This window comes from Ptychodera flava, chromosome 14 (genome assembly GCF_041260155.1).
Source record: "Ptychodera flava strain L36383 chromosome 14, AS_Pfla_20210202, whole genome shotgun sequence".
NCBI classification, from domain to species: domain Eukaryota; kingdom Metazoa; phylum Hemichordata; class Enteropneusta; family Ptychoderidae; genus Ptychodera; species Ptychodera flava.
This window is the reverse complement of record NC_091941.1, coordinates 38,629,945-38,650,336: the sequence shown is the minus strand read 5'-3', so window position 1 is coordinate 38,650,336 and position 20,392 is coordinate 38,629,945. Positions and strand designations below refer to the sequence as shown.

The 20,392-nt window shown below is 37.3% G+C and overlaps 1 protein-coding gene across 2 annotated transcripts in view; it reads right to left on the bottom strand.

Moving 5' to 3' along the window:
• LOC139150410 (globin-like) overlaps positions 1–20,392 on the bottom strand; it is a 59,066-nt gene that overhangs the window by 4,451 nt on the left and 34,223 nt on the right. For both annotated transcript variants that reach the window (XM_070722764.1, XM_070722765.1), the window contains exon 3: positions 2,521–2,746. In XM_070722764.1, the coding sequence (XP_070578865.1) occupies positions 2,521–2,746 (226 nt within the window). The remainder of the gene's footprint in view (positions 1–2,520; positions 2,747–20,392) is intronic.

Here is a 20,392-nt window from a genome sequence, read left to right as displayed (position 1 = left end):
TGCGTACGATGCTATGTGCTACAGCTAACACACAGCATCGTACGCAGGGCCAGCGAGAGAGTTGCCGACATCGACGGTTATTTACGAGAAGTGAATAAAAGACTGTCATTTTTGGAAGCGATCGAGTAGCTGAGGTAGGCTGGGATACGACTTGGGCCCAAGAACGCTGAATTTCGGCAGTAATTTGGCATTTTACGTCAAGTCCCAAAATGGATTTGAAGGTCACCGACCCAACGTACGGGTCTTTGCAGGGCTGTGGTGAGCGGGGCGATTAGCTGTAGCGGAACACACAGCATCGTACGCAGAGCTAGTTGACCCCAAGTGAAAATGTGTTCGCGATCAAATCTTCCTATATTTTTTTCAGAATTTTCAACAAAATCATTGCTTCTTACATCTTTTGTAAAATATAAAATACTAAAATAAAACTGCGATGTGCCATGTCTCCAGATTTCTAAAATATCGTTCGTTGACCGTTCGACGCAAACTTGTGACGCAGTTGAAATTCAATACTGACCGCCAAATAATCTTAATGAGACGAGATCAGTCTAGACATCCTCCAAATTATCCAACCATCCGCATTGGAGTTCAGCTCGCTTAGAGTATCATAACATTTTTCGGCCTTCTTTTAGATCGACCCTAATATCTCCCATTTAGGAAATAAATACACAAGCTACCTCGACAAAACTTCGTGCAGCATCCAAGACCAAACGCACTACAAATCTGTCTTGACGTCATCATCTCCTTACATGGTAATCGGCATACCGTATTTTTAGCAAAGGGACACAGAATACGTCGGAGTATTCCGTTTCAAAACGTTATACATTGTGTGATGTTGTCAAAAAAAGTCATGTTACTGCAGTGGTATAAATTACAAAACACAAAAGTTCAAATCAGTTTATTTTGGACTGGCTTTACCCAACATTTCATATTGTTTCTTATGCCAGATTTGACCACGTGCTTACTGGCGACCCCTTTTCATGCAAATTTTGTGTCAAATGATGTGTTCCCCTGGAAAAACAAACGTACGATTTCTAAATGAAGGAGGCGAAATTTGCCCTCAAGACTCGAAACCACCCTTTGGGGTGTACCTAGCTATTTTTAACTAGCTTCTCGAATCTGCAGCTCTATTTCGAAATGATGGTCTGGTTTTCTCAGCTCAAGGATAAGTGTTCTCCATCGCTGTGGGCATTACTATTCTCAACCGGGGGTACAGTTTCCAGTCGTAATGTTTTTCATTGTGTCCGGGATATAAACCTTTCCTTTTCAAACTTTCTCTTTGATTAACACTAATCCACATCTTGTCAGTGATTAAACATGTTTCAAGTTTAAATGTTAAATTCTGGTCTCGAGCCCTCCTGTTCGACCAAACCGAAATTACCCCTCCCACTTTGGCTCGTCCAGTGGGTGTAGCAAGGGTCGTGCCATCGCTTAGGAAACGGAGGGTGCATTAATTGTTGCATTTCGATGCACATTTTGATTATATTCAGAAGATTTTGTGGCAAAAACTCAGATAGAGAAGCATTTATATTCACATCTCACTTATTCAAGACTGGCTGAGAGCAGCACTTCCATTCAGTTAACATCATTACGCCATTTATTATGCCAAGAAAGATGAAGCCAATACATTTTGCCCTCCCTGGTCTCAGCCAGAAATGGTTATACCTTACAGTTTTTTCCCACGGAATGAAAACAAATGTACTTGGGCTGAGGCCCAAGTACAATAATAATAATAATAATAATAATAATAATAATAATAATAATAATAATAATAATAATAATAATAATAATAATAATAATAATTATTATTATTATTATTATTATTATTATCATTATTATTATTATTATTATTATTATTATTATTATTATTATTATTATTATTATTAACCACTAAAATACTGGGAAAAAAGGCTATCTGATTGGTTGAAACGCGAAAATAACTGTACTATATTCATGATATACAAGAGTTAGAACAAACGCGTGATCTCAGTTAGAGAATTAAAGTAAACTGTTATGACTAGATATGCAACGACACAACACGACACGACAAAATTTACATCATATTATATTTATCATATTATAATACATTATATTATATTGTATTACATTATATCATATCATATCATGTAACATTTAATTACATTATATTATATTATATTATATTATATTATGTTATATTATATTATATTATATTATATTATATTACATTATATTATATTTATACAAGTAAAAGCATTAAAACCACAAAAGCAACTGTTTTGACCAGTTAACTCTATAGACGTACTCGCTATCCCTCGTGCACGTAAGTCGTGAACTGGTCAAAATCACGTGGTGTAGTCGCTCCTGTGTGTGGTTTATTTCTTATACTTTTTACACCGAGTGAATGACACACTGTCGTACTATGATATATGTCCTTACAGAGAATATGCAGAATGCAGAATTTTTTTTTTTTACAAGAAAGTGTCAGTTTTGGTACCTTTGCGTCGTCTGGACACATGATATGAAAATACGTCCGAAACTCACCGAAATAAATTCAGGTTTGACTCCATACTTGGCGTGCTTACGTCCTCGTTTGGTCAGTAAATTGATCACATGATCTACGTCATCGAGACCAGTGATTGCTTCGTCGAAAACGTTCATAATAATGCCACATTGTGTCTCAAAGTTGAGACTGTTTCTGAGCTTTTCCTCCGACATGTCCTTAAACTCGATAAACAGATCCTGATATTCTGGATGTTGCTTGTACAACCTAGCGGGAGAGAAATATACATTTTAGAACATTTTAATCAGGAGTAGAATTCCTTTATCACCGACAAAGCAATTCATACCGCTCATCTCAATCTCCATTTATCCTTTACACCTGTTTACATTAACAAAATATACGTTTTGGTCTATTTTACAACTTTTATTCCGGCCCTGATCTTTTCAAACTGCATACGCTGAAGACCTGTTCAACATTGCCATGGACATTTAATTTTACGTTCCATTCCATGGCACACCGCGACCTCATAACTGATAGTAACAGCATAGTGTCTGGATATCTCTGATGAAAACTGATATGGCTGACAGTATTTCACGCAGTCTTAGATATGCAGCAACATATAATTATGCAGCAACATATTTTAACAAATCAAAGAAGTATGACACAATAGCAAGACATACATACATACATACATACATACATACATACATACATACATACATACATACATACATACATACATACTAAACACATAGCATGAATACGTAACATAGATAAACGGTGTTGTGAGCAAGGTAACATTATCTTTGACGTCTACCGACATGATTCATTGAATAATCGAAAAAATGGAGAATTAAATTTACTGTATTTCTGAAAGTAAGACATGATCTTGTACTTGTTGTTGATTCTAAACGTGCGAGAATGATACAAGGTTAAGTTTGAGGACTGCTCATGGCTTGTGAAGTATCAGCCAGTTTTATTGACTTGCAGAGAACGAACAAGGTGTGTATGTAAGAAATATGTTGATTTCATGGAGGTTTGGACGTACACATGCCTCGTATGTATAGATGTATTTATATCCCTGCATTTTAACTAAACCACTTCTGGTCATTTTGCTCTGTTTGTAGGAGATAAACAATCACCAAGACAATGAAGAGCTGGAGTGAAAGGCCAAGTATCCTTGACGTTTTAATGAAATGTGAAAAAAGGGGAAAGCGTGAAAAATTTCTCGCCAGTTTCCTGGAATTGAGAGAAAACTACAGAACAGCCCCAAACAAAGGAGGGCAAAGGTCAAAGGTCAACTGGCGAGGAAAAAATTTATACAACAGTAAAACACTGGAGAAAAGGCACATATTAATCTACCACAAAGGTGTGGGCCTCAAAAACGCCAACACCAACCTATGACTAGCAATGGAGGTAGGTGGGGTGGAGGCCGGAGGATAAAATTGTTCGAAAAACCAAACTGCCAGCTGCTTGTTTGGCCGTGTGATCCAAAAGAGGCAGAGCAATGTTGTGACCCCCCTCTAAGGCACTAATGAAAGGAGCTCTATTCGCCGTAGAGGGCGGTCTACACCTGAAATTATGAAATCTACAACTGCATGTATATAAATCCGATTAGGGGTGGACCATTTGATATCCTGGGGGGGGGGGGGCTTGGAAGATTGGTGGAGAGCCATTATTTTTTTCCCACCTGCTTCACCATGAATTATTTTTTTTCTACAGGGCATATGCTGGCAACTTTTTTTTTCACTTTCCTTCTTCGAGATATATTTTTTTTTACCAAATTTCGGTGCAATGTTTGTTTGCTTGGTTTTTCACAACCAGTAACAAGATGCTGTTCTATCGCACACAGACTATATTCAAGAAACTAAATAAAGATATGTAAATACATGAACATTTTTGATCCACTTTACAAAAATATCAGTTTATAGATCTTATTTATACCATGGGTAACACACTGAAAATACAAATCAAACAATCTGATTACTGAGTTCTACATTAAGCATTAACAAACTTACAGTGAAAACTTTTCTGAGAACATCACTGGTGTCATCAGAAGAGGTGATGGTATCCTACATATATTTGTAAAATCATGTACATTTATGGCATTTACTTGTGCTTGAAAAAAATATGTCATTGTGTGACAAGTGTCCTGGTTTGAGTGATATTAGCAAGTTGAACAGTCCACTTGACTGACTAAGTCCACTTGACCAAGTTCATGGCAGGCTGTCTCTCTTCTTGTGGTATTTTGAGAAAATCCATACATTCAGATTTACACATTTCTGGAAAACACTGGTGAGCAATTTCAATTTCAGCATACTTCCTCTAATCAGAAGGTCATGTATACTGTACAATTGTTCATATTCAGTGATTTAGAATATAAAGGAGATGACTGAGAGAAAAGCCGTCTGAAATAGTGTGAAAATCTTCCTCAATGAGACCACTTCAGACGAGTTCTTGTTTTCAGTTGCTGAAAGCTACAGTGATAGTAGCTGTAACTTTTGACAATTTTTCAGTGTTTTTGTTTGTGTATTTATTTCAGTTCCTCGTTTAATAAATTCTAAGTTATTGTTCCTCAAGCTTGAAATGGTTTATGCTTTGTAAAACTCCAGAGCTACTGCTTGATTTTTAGCTCACATTTGGTATACCAATGTGAGGTAATCGTATAAGCTGAATCAGTTCATTTGCATGCCATTTGCATGTCTGTATGTATGTATGTATGTATGTATGTATGTATGTATGTATGTATGTATGTATGTATGTATGTATGTATGTATGTATGTATGTATGTATGTATGTATGTATGTATGTATGTATGTATGTATGTATGTATGTATGTATGTATGTATGTATGTATGTATGTATGTATGTATGTATGTATGTATGTATGTATGTATGTATGTATGTATGTATGTATGTATGTATGTATGTGTGTATGTGTGTATGTATGTATGTATGTATGTATGTATGTATGTACGTACGTACGTACGTACGTACGTACGTACGTATGTATGTATGTATGTATGTATGTATGTATGTATGTATGTATGTATGTATGTATGTATGTATGTATGTATGTCCGTCCACATCAAAAACAGCTAAACGGCAGAACCTACTGTCTTAGTATTTGGTGTACAGGTGCACCTAGGGGTGGAGATGTGTATTTGTTCAAATGAACTTGTCAGTGTCAAAAATGTGCAAATGAGGGGGAAAAAAGGAAAAACCCTGCAAATTGCTAAAACTCTGTAACCGTTGGTCAGATAGGGTTGAAATTTGTTGTGCAGGTTCCTTTAGGTATTCTAAAGCAGATGTGTAAAATTTAGGATGAAATTTTCATGTTTCTATTTTTCAGGTAATTTTTTCAGTTTTTAGTCAAAAAATGTTTAACTCTGAAACCACTCATCTGATTGCTCTGAAAGTTGGTATACATGTTCCTCAGGATGACATCAGTCAAGTGTATACAAATTGAATTGAAATTTTTATATTTGTAATTTTGGGGCAATTTTCCGAATTTTTGGTCAAATTTTTTTTATTCAAGAATAACTGATCTGATAGCTTTGATATTTGGTATACAGGTTACTAAGGTTGATCCAAATCAGTTTGATGAATATCGTGAAGATATCTTGAATTTTATATTTTCGCTGAATTTTTTGGTTATTTTTCTCATTTTAATTAAATTTCTTCTTCTCTGAAACCGCTAGCCCAATTGCTCTCAAATTTGGATTGGATGTTTGCAAGGGTGTTACCCTTCTAATTGTTGAAATTACGACAAAATTGGAAATATTACTGTTTTGGGGCAATTTTTGTTATTTTTGGTCAAAAAATCGTAAAAAATATTTTCATTTTAAAGCCCCTGGACAGACGGCTTTTACATTTGGTGTACAGATGTCCAGGGATGACAATAGTTAGATATGTGGAAATTGTCCTGAAATATACAAATTTGTATTTTTAAGACAATTTTGTCATATTTGGTCAAGAAAACTTGTTCTCAAAATACTTGTCTGATAGCTTTGTAATTTGGTACAAAAGTCCCGAGGGATGTTATTAGATAAATTTTCTGCTCAAAGTGTTGGGAAACCCCCAAATATTTATATTTTAGGTAATTTTCTTTTGTGACCTTAAATGACCTACACCAACCAAGGATTTGTTGTTAGACAGTTTCGAAGGCTGTGAAAATAATTTTGTCTCGTTTAATATCAATTTGTAGTAAAATTTGATCCTGAAAACAGAGCTGAGGTAAATTTTTTCATTGTGAACCAATTTTTGCAACTTTCGCATGTAAGACACACAAGAACTGATGAGAAATTTGGATCCAGGATAATTCCAGATGTCATAATCCCCCCACAGTGGAAGGAATTTCACTATCTGTAACTGATTTAAGTGCTGTTTACATTTGAATAATAGCACTCATAGCATTAATTAAAACATCCCAAAGTTGTAAATATACTGCCAGCTGGTCTTATGTAAACATGGTCAACCAAGGGGTGGAACATTTGATATTCAGGAGGGGGTAGGGGATAGAAGATTGATGAGGTAGCATTCTTTTTTAAAAGATCCCTTTTATATTTTTTCCTACTCTTTTTTCCCCACTCTCCCACCTTTTCTTTTTGTCAAGCTTCTCTGGCTAATTTTTTGTTGACATTTGCTTATGTATGTAGGATCTGCTTGTCCCATTGCTATAGAAGTTGATATGTATGTTCCTAAAGATGACCTCCAGTACCTAAGTTGCATACCTTACTTGCTTTTGTCATTCTTGTTTTTCTGGTTGATCTTTGGTACCCATACTGGTATGTACCAGTTCTGATAAAATGTTAGCGACACCGTATAATTGCGGTATTTTTATTGATCCTGCAGTGTGCATCGAACAATTGCCAAGATTATATTTCCGAGTCGCAATGGTCCATAATTGTTTTTCCATCAGCCACTTAAAGCCAGATTTTTTTTCCGAGCAACTCCACCTGGCATCTTTTTTTTCCCCCAAATCTTCCAAGCCACCCCCCAGGATATCAAATGGTCCACCCCTTATCTGTCTATAATCGTTGTTTTATATCCCTGCATTTTAACTAAACCACTTCTGGTCATTTTGCTCTGTTTGTGGGAGATAAACAATCACCAAGACAATGAAGAGCTGGAGTGAAAGGCCAAGTATCCTTGACGTTTTAATGAAATGTGAAAAAAGGGGAAAGCGTGAAAAATTCCTCGCCAGTTTCCTGGAATTGAGAGAAAACTACAGAACAGCCCCAAACAAAGGAGGGCAAAGGTCAAAGGTCAACTGGCGAGGAAAAAATTTACACAACAGTAAAACACTGGAGAAAAGGCACATATTAATCTACCACAAAGGTGTGGGCCTCAAAAACGCCACAAGCCACATGTGTGGCCGCCCCACCCAAAATGACCAGAAGCGAAGGTAAAACCTGGTGAAATTACAAAACAAGTTAACGCAATTCAAGAAAATTAACTATTTTGGTTAACAACAATGCTAAAAATCTAAGTATGGCGGCTCTCACCTGGTTTATGTAGAAATGAGGAAATGATCAAACCAGGAAGGGCACCCATATATAGCGGCCCCTGCCTGGCCTATATATGAGTGCAGAGCACCATTTTTTATTTTTCTGTTCAAAAAGCTACCAAGCTGCTGGTTGCCTGATATACCTCTTAAATGCATCAGAGTTCCACCTGCCTAACACACGGATCTGTGCGTCAGACAAACCATCTGCGGCAGCTTGCGTGGCTGCCCCTATTCGAAAACTGTGTCCCTTGAACCTACTTACATCAAAACCGCAAAAAACGATACAACGCCTAAGCTGTTCTGTGAAATCACATCGTCCAATGCCTAACGCCCCTGGCAAGCAGAAAAGTGGGCCAGGCTCCACTCCCCTCAAACGGCAAAAATCCCACATAGCCTGTACAGGGCAAAGGTCGGCCACATCAATCTTTTGAAATGAAATAACAAATGCTGTGCCCGGTCTGCTATGCTTAAAATTGGAAAGAGTTAATGTCATTGACTGAGGTCGACCTGAGGTTCCCTTAAATTGCAACTGATTGAACCGAATGACACCACCCACGTCATGTTTACTCTTAGTGGTGATTTCCCCAATCCTGAGGAATCCATAGAAGGCTGTTAGAAACATTGTTCTGAATAAACAACACTGATAAGCTGATGTAATAACAACTGGGATGGCCTTAACTAGACAATGCAAAATATCCCGTGTGATAGGGAGACTATTCACCGTAGAGGGCGGTCTACACCTGAAATTATGAAATCTACAACTGCATGTATATAAATCCGATTATCTGTCTATAATCGTTGTTTTGTGATACATATGGAAAACGAATTACGCTCATATGTATACTGCCATAATCTTAACTTAATGTACATGAAACATTACAAACAAAATACAAAACGTTTTTGTTAGATGTAGTCTTGTCACCGTTCCTGACTTTTGACGGGGAACACAGCTCGTTTCTATGCTAACACCATTTATCCAATAGATGTGAACGTTTTAATTGATTTCCATTTTCAACAAAGACAGTTCATGTTATTTTGTGAGTCATTTGGGCGTTAGAAAGCCTTTTAATGGTTTAGATGAAGAATTAGCGAGGGTGTTTCCGGCAGTGCATGGTAGGGCGCTACGTGCGGTCTCGCATGATATTAACCTTCATAAGACTGTACTTTATACGCGGTTCAATGGCCATCAACAGAGTACAGCTGTATCCATTCGAATCAAACAGCAAGTTCGACGGTATAACTAAAATAGCGATGTCCGTCTTGTACTTGTCAAGTGTGTTTTTAAAAGTAATGACTAAAGTCGCCAAATTAAAATTTGTCAGCCTAATCTATTTGTATGTACAGTTCAAATAAGAACGAAAACCGGCCGATATTGAGTAATAAAATCTATGATTAAAAGTGATGGAAACTGAGCGTTATAAATAATCCGTTCCACTGATGCTGAGCATCAAAATTCATGAACCAACCGTTTCACCGACAGCAATCAACCGAAACGTCTTTGTTATTTCGACGGCACTAAAATTTATTGCCATTCTACCAAAATAATTACCAATCCAGACAGACATTTCATTAAGGTCTTGTCATTTGGACAGAATATTTCTTTTGCATTATCAGTTCTGTGTTAATTACATACAGTCGTCAGCCTGCACCTACACACCCAGTGAGCTCTTCATGTGTGTGTGTGTGTGCGTGTCTCATCATAGCAACATCAAAATTAATGAGTAGAGCTGAACATCTCAATTGAATAAAATTGCTGACGACACTTATACCAATGTTGACTATTTCAATGTTCCGAGTCAGATTCTCCTTGGCATATTTCATTTTTCAATAAAAGCGGTTCATATTGATTGAAACGAATGGCTATGTTGTGTAGTCTTGCTCGGCTTTGGCAAACAGTGCTGTCATGGCGATCCCACCGGAAGACAGCATGATCATTTGAACCAATGCTATCAGCTCGTTTATTTTTCTCATCGCGTACTATCGACGGCATTTCGCTTAGCAGTAATATGTGACCTGAAGACGCTGCAGTTGTCATGACAACAAGAACACTAAACATTCGTTCTACCATTGAGGGAGCGTCGATCATAATACTGATCTATGCGGAGCATACGTAATTCCTTCGTTTCACCTGCGATGAGGTGAGACCTCAGTTTGTTTCTCCGGTATCAAAATTGTAGTAACTGTTAAACGTAAAGTAAATTTTGCGATAAGCAGTTGTATCGAGGGAGGGTTGAATCCGCAATAAAAATTGTGAAATCCGGAATTCGAATGGACTACGGTACAAACAAGGCTATGTTCAGAAACGTAGATAGAATCATGTGTATTTCTGTACACCTTTATCCACGTGTATAACACGGCGTCTTCAGCATGGCTTTTCCATTACAGAACACCATAGTAGTCAGAGATCGAGCGACATTTTATTCCAGAGTGTGCTCACTAAAGAGTATTTTGACATAGGCCTACATGAAGTTTGCGTTATCGATAGCCCCTTAAACAGTCACACGAAGGCGAATTTACAAATTGTTGACGTAAAATTTCTACTCTTGGCAGCGGGATTTGCATCACGCCAACCTTTCGGAGACCTAATGTTTATCTTCGAAGTTCACAATTCAAAATTCCAATATTAGATAATTATTAGATATCAGATAGAAAAGCAGGAATTAATTGAAAGCCCACTTTAACATTTCTTACATCACAGTTTGTTTTCCTGTCCCCTGTATGTCACTAGGCCTGTGCAGAATTAACACTGAACTATCCATCATCACGAACTATTTTGCAATTTAATTTCAATAACAGAGCGACATATCATTACTACGTCGTCAGGGTGGTCTTAATGGAATGAATTGCCGCAAGAAAACACGTGAAGACATATTTGCACTTAGAAGCAAGATCTATTCAGGTTGTTTGCGAAGATAACGTCTTAGGGGCTTCTTGGGCTGACAGTTTCTCTCCGCCGATACTTTATCACAGCATTTATTTTATTTTCTCATCTGAACTTAACATAAAAAGCTGCTATCGATCATGCTGCCTTGTTATTTCCTTTGTGTCCGAGAGTGAATCCCTAAAATATGAGTTTGTCTTTCACATCATGATACAGGGTACCATCTAATGAATGATTGTCCGATACGGAATACAATCATAAATGGGAGGATCGAGCTCTGGAAGATTATGACGAACATCTTCCCCAAACTGAGACGTCGTGAAAAGTGACAGGAAAATCATTAAACTAACCAATTAACTATCAATAATTCTGGCGGCGATACTTCCATATTGTAGAGCCTCCACTAAAACTTGAACGCAACCACAAAACGACATGATTCTTTTTATGATGGTACATTTAAGTGTTAAAGGGTCGACTTACTAAATTTCAAATATGAAAGTATCGCCGTAAAGATTATTAATGGTTAATTGGTTATTTTGATAATTGCTCTTTCAATTTTCATTACGTCTCAGTTTGGGTGGGATTTGGTGGGGGTTGGGGGTTTGGGGTGGGGGAGATAATCATCATTCTCTTCTAGTACTCGATCCTCCTATTAATGATTGTGAGATTCGTATTATCAGGCAATCGTTTAACTATGCTACTCTGGATAATAATGTAACAGATAGAATTTCCTCTCGAAAAACATATGCAATATCTTCACTGGTGTCACTGGTAATTTTATTTCTAATAGGAGATTTCAAACGCTGCTGTGCTCTGTGAATCAATTAAAGTAAAGCTGCCAATTAGAGTAAAGCTGTCATATAGACTGAAGAGAGGTTGAACGATGAAGTGAAATTATATTAATATGTTATCACTACAAACAAGGTTCAATGTAGCAATAGGGTTATTCAAATACTGTGAAAAGTCCAATATTAACAAAATACCCAAATACGACTCCTGCCTAAAGCCAGCGCATCTAATCCCTTTATTTTTATTTGGAACTGAAAGACCGTAAATACGATTCATCGCCGCTTTTTGTGCATCTTGGGAACTAATTGCCTTTGCGATCGTTGCTTGACAGAACTTACAAAGTAAAAACAGCCTCACATGTTCAACAAATCACAGCTGTTTCAGAACCATTCATGACCAAATATAAATTTATGATCCACGGACCTGAAAGGTCGACCGCTTTTATCGTGATGTTTTTCATGATTCCCAATGAAATAACCTCTGAGACACTAATTTTTATCGTTCTGAAATGTTCACCTCGAGTAAAGATGGCAGTTTTCATTAGTGTTTACAATTTCAAACAAGCCGTATCTCGGATATATTGTTCAGGGTGAACAATTCAATATGAAATGTTTTAATGTGCAAGCTGTTTTATTGCAGGACGAATTCCTGACAATCAATAGTTCTGCCATATGAATATATGATAATCGGGGCAGCAGAAAAACGACATAAGCTATGCCTTTCTGTGTTTTCTCAATGACGAGCATCAGTTGAAAGCTATGAAAAGCTGCCACTGTTCGCATCCTGGAAATTGGAGTGAAGTTATAAGAGATAGACACAAACGCCACATTACATCAATATAGCTTGTCCCATAACAAGATGCTCTCAGATGTTGTTTCATAGAACAAATCATGTAAAAAGAACTGTACATTAAAGTTACTGCCCCTTTCATGGATAGAGCAAAATTTCCATTTGATATTACATCCATTCGCTGTGGAAGACATAAGAAACATGCTTTGCTGAAGGACAGATAAACCACCTACGCATGACATGGCGCCAATTATTTCCCTTCAAAATCTTAAATATGATTTTTACAGCATAGCCATTCATCATCATTATCATCATCATCATCATAATCATCATCATCATCATCATCATCATCTATTGTAGGTTTTTTGCTGTGTACGGACCAGCAGCAACGTAAATGGTATCGGCAAATCGTATAAAATAAGCCAGGTTAATGACATGCGCTATTGTCATGTTATTGGAAACCACATAATGCCATTACTGATAAAACTGTTCTCATCGATATTTTATGTTGCTGACTATAAAAGCTTAGCTAAGCCTGACCAGTAAAACAACTTTCTCGGAGGCTTAAATTATCGTGTGGACGCACACGTTCAATAAATTAAGAGTGTCACTAGTAACGCGAAATCTGGTGAGAACTAAACTAGATGGATTTCTGCCTGTCATCAAGACATATGTATGGCAAGTATCTGACAAAACGTTCTATCTGACAAAACCATACTAGTAGCCTTGAGAGTCTTTTGGCCAATCGCTGTAGCACATGGAAGTGCATCACCACAGTATAGAGGGTTTCCTTTATGGCTTTCCTCTACCGCTGTTGCTGTTAATCCCGTCATTCTGAGATGTCGTGCTTTACTTTTTGGCTCACGTGTTCACAAACGTGAGCTAATGTCATAGCGATGTCTGTCTGTCTCCCCGTGTGTGTGTGAGTGTGTGTGTCTGCCTGTCTGTCTGTCTGTCTGTCTGTTTACACGATAACTCAAAAATGCCTGAACAGATTCAAGTCAGATTTGGTAGACAGGTACCATATGCTATTTGCAAGAAGTTATTAGATTTTGGTTAGTGTGGCTTGCATATTAATGAAGTTATGACATATCATTTTTTTCATATAATGGTTTCCCTATGGAGACAATAATGACAGTGTCGACATATATCAAGAAGTACTGCACAAAATTTCATGAAACTTTTCACAGATGACAATCTCAGAACATTATGATGACATCGCATTCATTTGCATATTTAATGAACTTTTTAAATAGGTATATAACTCTAAAATTTCGGCACCCAATTCGGTGAAACCTGCTACAGATGTTGATCTGATAAATATTTAATTGTGCTATGAAACATTGAGCAGTGTGAAGTTAATTAAGGGTTCATTTGCATATTTAATGAACTTTATAATTAGTGATATTACTCCAAAATTACAGCATTAAATTTGATGAAACGTGCTACATATGTTGATCTGATAGATATCTACTGTCCCATGAAGCATTGAGTAGTGTCGAGTTAATAAAAATACTCATTTGCATATTAACTAAAGTTTTGTAATTAGTGATATAACTCTGATAATACTGTGCGAAAGTTGATAAAATGATATAACAGATATCTAATTGTTCTGAGAGGCGTACTACTATTAATGAACCTGTTGTAAAACACGTGAGCTCACTCAGTTCACCTCTGGTTCAATTTGTTTTCTAAAATATTTACAAATCTATCTTGGACGTTACATCGGTATGTTAACAATGAATGTGTGTTACATGATTTGATGTAAATAGAACTTGAAGGCGTAGAAAAATGCATGAATTATGAGTAATAAGTTAACATCAAGACAACTAAGTAACTACTTTGTTTTGCGTCTTTACGCGTATTTTTTCCGGGATATTCAGGAAAAAGCACAAATGATACGGACTGTGTATATGCCATATTTGCCATATTGCAATAAGGAAACACAAAAAGTAAACACCTTTAAATTTTTAATTATAAAAATGTTACTATTCACAGTTTTGTTCGTTAAAGCTCCATTTGATGTAAATTTCAAATACCCTATCAGTCAATGAGACAGGTACATCTACCAAAGTACATATGGTGTACATCTCACCTCATTCAGTGAAACCAGCACATCATATCTCATTCAATGAGATTCGTGGGGGGGGGGGGGGGGCAGCACATACCATCTAACTGAATGAGAGCGATGTGCACTTAATATCACAGCGGCAGGGTCACACACACAAACAGCTAGGAGAATGATCACAGCCAGTCGCAGAATAGCCTCCGCTGTCGCCAATAAAAACTAACGCCAACATGAAGCTTAAGACGTCGCTCATTTCACTTACTCAGACAATAGTGTCACCAAAGGCAGAGCGAATCAGAAGCGGCGCCCAAATTCGAGCCCTTACGATGACGGTCAGTGTATATGGGCCGCAGACAGTGACTGAGTCAAAGGGATGGGTGGTTTTCCGCGATCACTTCCATTGGCGGATTTTTTACTATTATTCCGCCAGTTTTTGAAATGGTTTAGATTTAAGGATGCTTTAGTTCTGATTTCATACGATGGTATTCTCGCGTGAACTATTATGTTTCGAGAGTCATGATATTATTTTCTACCGAAGAGTAGGGCTACAGCGAAGTGAGACAGCCTTTAAATTTGTCAGGTGAGCACGTTTTGAAAGATACTCGCCTTACAGACGTATAGTGCTTGCAATCGATTAGGGAGTGAAACATGAATCGTTTATGTTACGCTTTTAGTCGTCATCACACTCGCAACTGATACAATTGCCATTGACGACAACTTCGTCAGATTGCACCATCAAAGTGGTAAGATATTGATGCATACGTAAAGAAGTGCTACAGCTGTATCTTGATAACTTGTCAATTGGCAGAGCCAGGTGGCTCAGTTGTCTTTACAAATCTAATAAAAATCTTATCGCAAATGACGGCACTGAGGTGACTACGCATAACGTGAGAATAGAGAATGCCATTTTGGCTGCCGAGAAGAAACTTTGCTTTACGGAGCTATCTGAATTCAGGTAATAGCCTGCATATATATCTGTTCACGTGACCACGTATTTCTTTTTCCCTTTTTTTGGCCATAGGCCTACTTTGATTGCCAAGAGATGTCGTAAGTTGCATGGTCAATAAAACTACTAGGCTAAACTGAGAGCATCCATAAGCCAGATAACACCCATTGTGAATTTACTCGATGGGAGATATTTGGAGAGATTGAAGTGAGATATCCAGTTAAGTTGCAGAGCATTTGGTGAAACTTGGTATAATCGTAGTTAATTTTAAGTAAGGCTGTGGGATTCCTTTCAAAAACATCGATCACTTATATTTGCAGACCAAGCGGGCAATGAAAGGTAGATGATAGGGAGATGTTTAATAAAACAGCACAACTTTTGAGTGAAACAAACAAGTGAAAACAAGAGATGCGTATTGACAATATGCAAAGTCTAGCGTCTTCGGGGTTAAAAGGTGCAGATATTATTCTAAAGTGAGTGAAGTGTAACACTCTTTGTCATCAATGATATCCACATGTAAACCACTCATTAAAAACTGAACGTGATATCGCAAGCAGTTCCGCTGTATTTCGAGTAGCTGGGAAGAAATGTCACTTTATCCCCTGAAGGACAACACAGACGCAAATGGAAGCCATTGAATTGCAATGTTCTAGGTTGTCATGACTATAGTTGTAACGAGAACTTGTTGTCAAAGTCGTGCTTTTCGTTTCACCTTCAAATCAAGAGTGCTAATGTTCAGTTTCGAAAATACTTCCAAATGACTTGCCGTTACACACTTTCCTTCCTGCATGCCTTTTTGTTCATGCCTTAATCTGTGACATGCAACTATGACCACGATAGATAGTGATATGCAATTGCGACCGTGATAGATGGTGATATGCAACTATGACCATGATAGATGGTGACATGCAACTATGACAATGATAGATGGTGACATACAACTATGACCATGATAGACAGTGATATGCAATTACGACCGTGATAGACGGTGATATGCTACTATGACCATGATAGGTGGTGACATGCAACTATGACCACAATAGATGGTGACATGCAACTATTACCATGATAGATGGTGACATGTAATTATGACCATGATAGATAGTGATATGCAATTATGACCATGATAGATGGTGATATGCAATTATGACCATGATAGATGGTGACATGCAACTATGACAATGATAGATGGTGACATACAACTATGACCATGATAATAGGTGACATGCAAGTGTGACCATTATAGACAGTGATATGCAATTACGACCATGATAGATGGTGATATGCAACTATGACCATGATATATGGTGACATGTAATTATGACCATGATAGATAGTGATATGCAATTATGACCATGATAGATAGTGATATGCAATTATGACCATGATAGATAGTGAAATGCAACTATGACCATGATAGATAGTAAAATGCAACTATGACCATGATAGGTGGTGACATGCAACTATGACCACAATAGATGGTGACATGCAACTATTACCATGATAGATAGTGACATGTAATTATGACCATGATAGATAGTGATATGCAATTATGACCATGATAGATGGTGATATGCAATTATGACCATGATAGATGGTGACATGCAACTATGACAATGATAGATGGTGACATACAACTATGACCATGATAATAGGTGACATGCAAGTGTGACCATTATAGACAGTGATATGCAATTACGACCATGATAGATGGTGATATGCAACTATGACCATGATAGATGGTGACATGTAATTATGACCATGATAGATAGTGATATGCAATTATGACCATGATAGATAGTGATATGCAATTATGACCATGATAGATAGTGAAATGCAACTATGACCATGATAGATAGTGAAATGCAACTATGACCATGATAGATAGTGATATGTAACTATGACCATGATAGATTGTGACAAGCAACTATGACCATGATAGATGGTGACATGCAACTATGACCATGATAGACAGTGATATGCAATTACGACCGTGATAGATGGTGATATGCAACTATGACCATGATAGGTGGTGACATGCAACTATGACAATGATAGATGGTGACATGCAACTATTACCATGATAGATGGTGACATGTAATTATGACCATGATAGATAGTGAAATGCAACTATGACCATGACCATGATAGATAGTGAAATGCAACTATGACCATGATAGATAGTGATATGTAACTATGACCATGATAGATTGTGACAAGCAACTATGACCATGATAGATGGTGATGTGCAACTATGACCATGATAGATGGTGACATGCAACTATGACCATGATAGATGGTGAAATGCAACTATGACCACAATAGATAGTGATATGTAACTATGACCATGATAGATTGTGACAAGCAACTATGACCATGATAGATGGTGACATGCAACTATGACCACGATAGACAGTGACATGCAATAATGACCATGATAGATGGTGACGATATAGCAACTAAACTTGAGTCGAAAATAAACTGAAAATATTCCATTTTTTGTCGGAGAACGCATATGTTTCAAAATGTGTTCCCTGCACGACCATTTGACCTCTCTTTGAATATGTCACGAAAGTGCCCATTATGATTATTCAAATTTCTCATACGGTCAAAGTGATGCTATGAGAATTAAAAAACTCACGCCCAGTGTATGCAAATGGCTGCGTTATCAGTAATTCCCCTATTGTATGTGCGCCCACGGTCCTGCAAGTTCCTGTTTAAAGGACCAACAACAACATGTATAGGTAATCGGTATTTTAAATGTAACAATTATTCTACTACTATCCTTTATTCTGTATAATGCTAAAATATGAACTTTGTGTAGCTGGTGACGATACGATATATATCTATCAGTTAACAAGAGAGATGATTTCAACTTTAGTATCATCAATTTTCCACACCTCATAAGTAATATTCCACTCTCACCAGCTTATGGGGTATACATTTCCCAGCTTATTCGATATGCTAGAGCATGCAGTTCGTATGGTGATTTTGTAGAGAGACATGGCCATCTCTCTTACAAACTGTTAAATCAAGGTTACATCAGAGCAAGACTTGTCTCTACATTAAACGCTTTTTTGGCAGGTATCGCAAGCTGGTAGATAAATACAATATCTCTCTTCGACAAATGATCACTGATGGCATCGGTGACATTGGGCCTTAGTTAGTGACCACTACCTATCTGACTTATAGATTGATATATGGCGGGTGCCACATGTGGGGCAGGATGCGCTTTCTATTTTCGAAACACCTGACATCACTTCTTGGTCTTCTGGCCAGAGGTCCATATATTTTTCTTTCATGAATATGACTTTGTTTGTGTACCGTCTATTTACTGTCTGTTCTGTGCTGTTTTGTGTCTATTTACAACTACTGTCTTACGAATTCTGACCTGCTGTCATTGGATTATGGATTGGTATGATTGCGATTATTTTAGAACCGAAGGGCGTTAACGTTGTGCAGAGTATGAATCCCCTTTGCTGATATGTACGGTAAGAATACGAATATCAGAACTATGCTTAAAATCAGATCAAGGAATGAAATTACAAAGTTAATCGGGGGAGACATGAGAGAGTCTGGAACACTATTTTTATTATTAAATTTTTTTCATATCATAATGTATTCAAAATACTAAATGGAATAATATCAGTGTTTTGCCCACTTACAATATTTCCTTTCAAATTTTGGTGTATGGATTACAATTTGAATTATGTATGCTGTTGTTTTCAACGTTTGTCTCTCCAGTTTTTAAATATGAAGGAATATAGCTTCTTTCGCCCAGTGGCTGTGGGGCTTTGACTGGAGCAAACACCCATGAAAGCATCGATTGAATGAATGCATTGCTGCTCGGTAATGGGTCTTAAAAGTTTTTGTAATACATCACTTTATTCCCAAATACAAACATTATTGTTTGTTAACAGCTCTTGTAATTTCTTATTCCTGAAGTACACTCCCAAAATTTATCGGCGAAGCAGTGCAGAGATAAGGTAAAAAGCGGCTGATGTGGTTTTATTTATTGGACCTTTGAGATCATGGCGAGAAGACGTCACAAATTCGACAGTTTAACGTTAAACGGCTATTAGTCCATTGAGAAAGTGTAATAAACAGGAGACCCTGAAGAAAAATACTATAACAATCATTGACTTATGAAAAATTCACATGGGTGTCTATGAGCATGGCTATATTAATGTCACCGAATTCCATCTCAGAAATTGGACTTTATGTGATCCTTTTCAATTACGGAAATATAATATTTATCATTTTTCTGACAAATAGTATCTGTGAGGGCACAGAGGACATTTGGAAAGACCCGAAAGTCAGGTTGGAAGGAAGGGATACCTTAATATTCTTCATATCCTAATTCTCGCAGTGTGTTTTCCACACAAATACAGCCTAGGCTTTTGCTGTTCATCATGAAATTTAACACAAATGAACCGAGAAACGAAGTCGCTGTCTCACCTCTGTTGCCAGCGATAAATTTCAAATGCGTTTCCATGGTAACATGTATCAGGTTCGAGTGAGCTATCAACCTGTCAGAGTTATACCTGAGTAACTAGACGACTGCAAAAGGCCTTTAATACTCAAAACGTTCAATGAAGGAAACCCACTAATTGTTAAGGGGTACAAGCAGCTTTGTGTATATAGCAACATTTACGAGGTAAAGTCGTGGTCTACTGTGTATGAATTGTGTGCTTTGCGCTCGTAGATGACCCGATCTCCTTCCATTTTTTTGCGAACAGCCTGGACTGAATTTAGCTGAATAGTTATACATGTACAATATTATACCCAATTATAGTTATGCGAAGCCTACATTGTGCGTCTTTCTTTGATCTCGCACGGAAAGATTCATCGACAATGACATATTTGCATTGAAAATACTATTTTGTCTCGAATCGTCCATAAATACGTGTATAGTATACAAATTGGGTCGA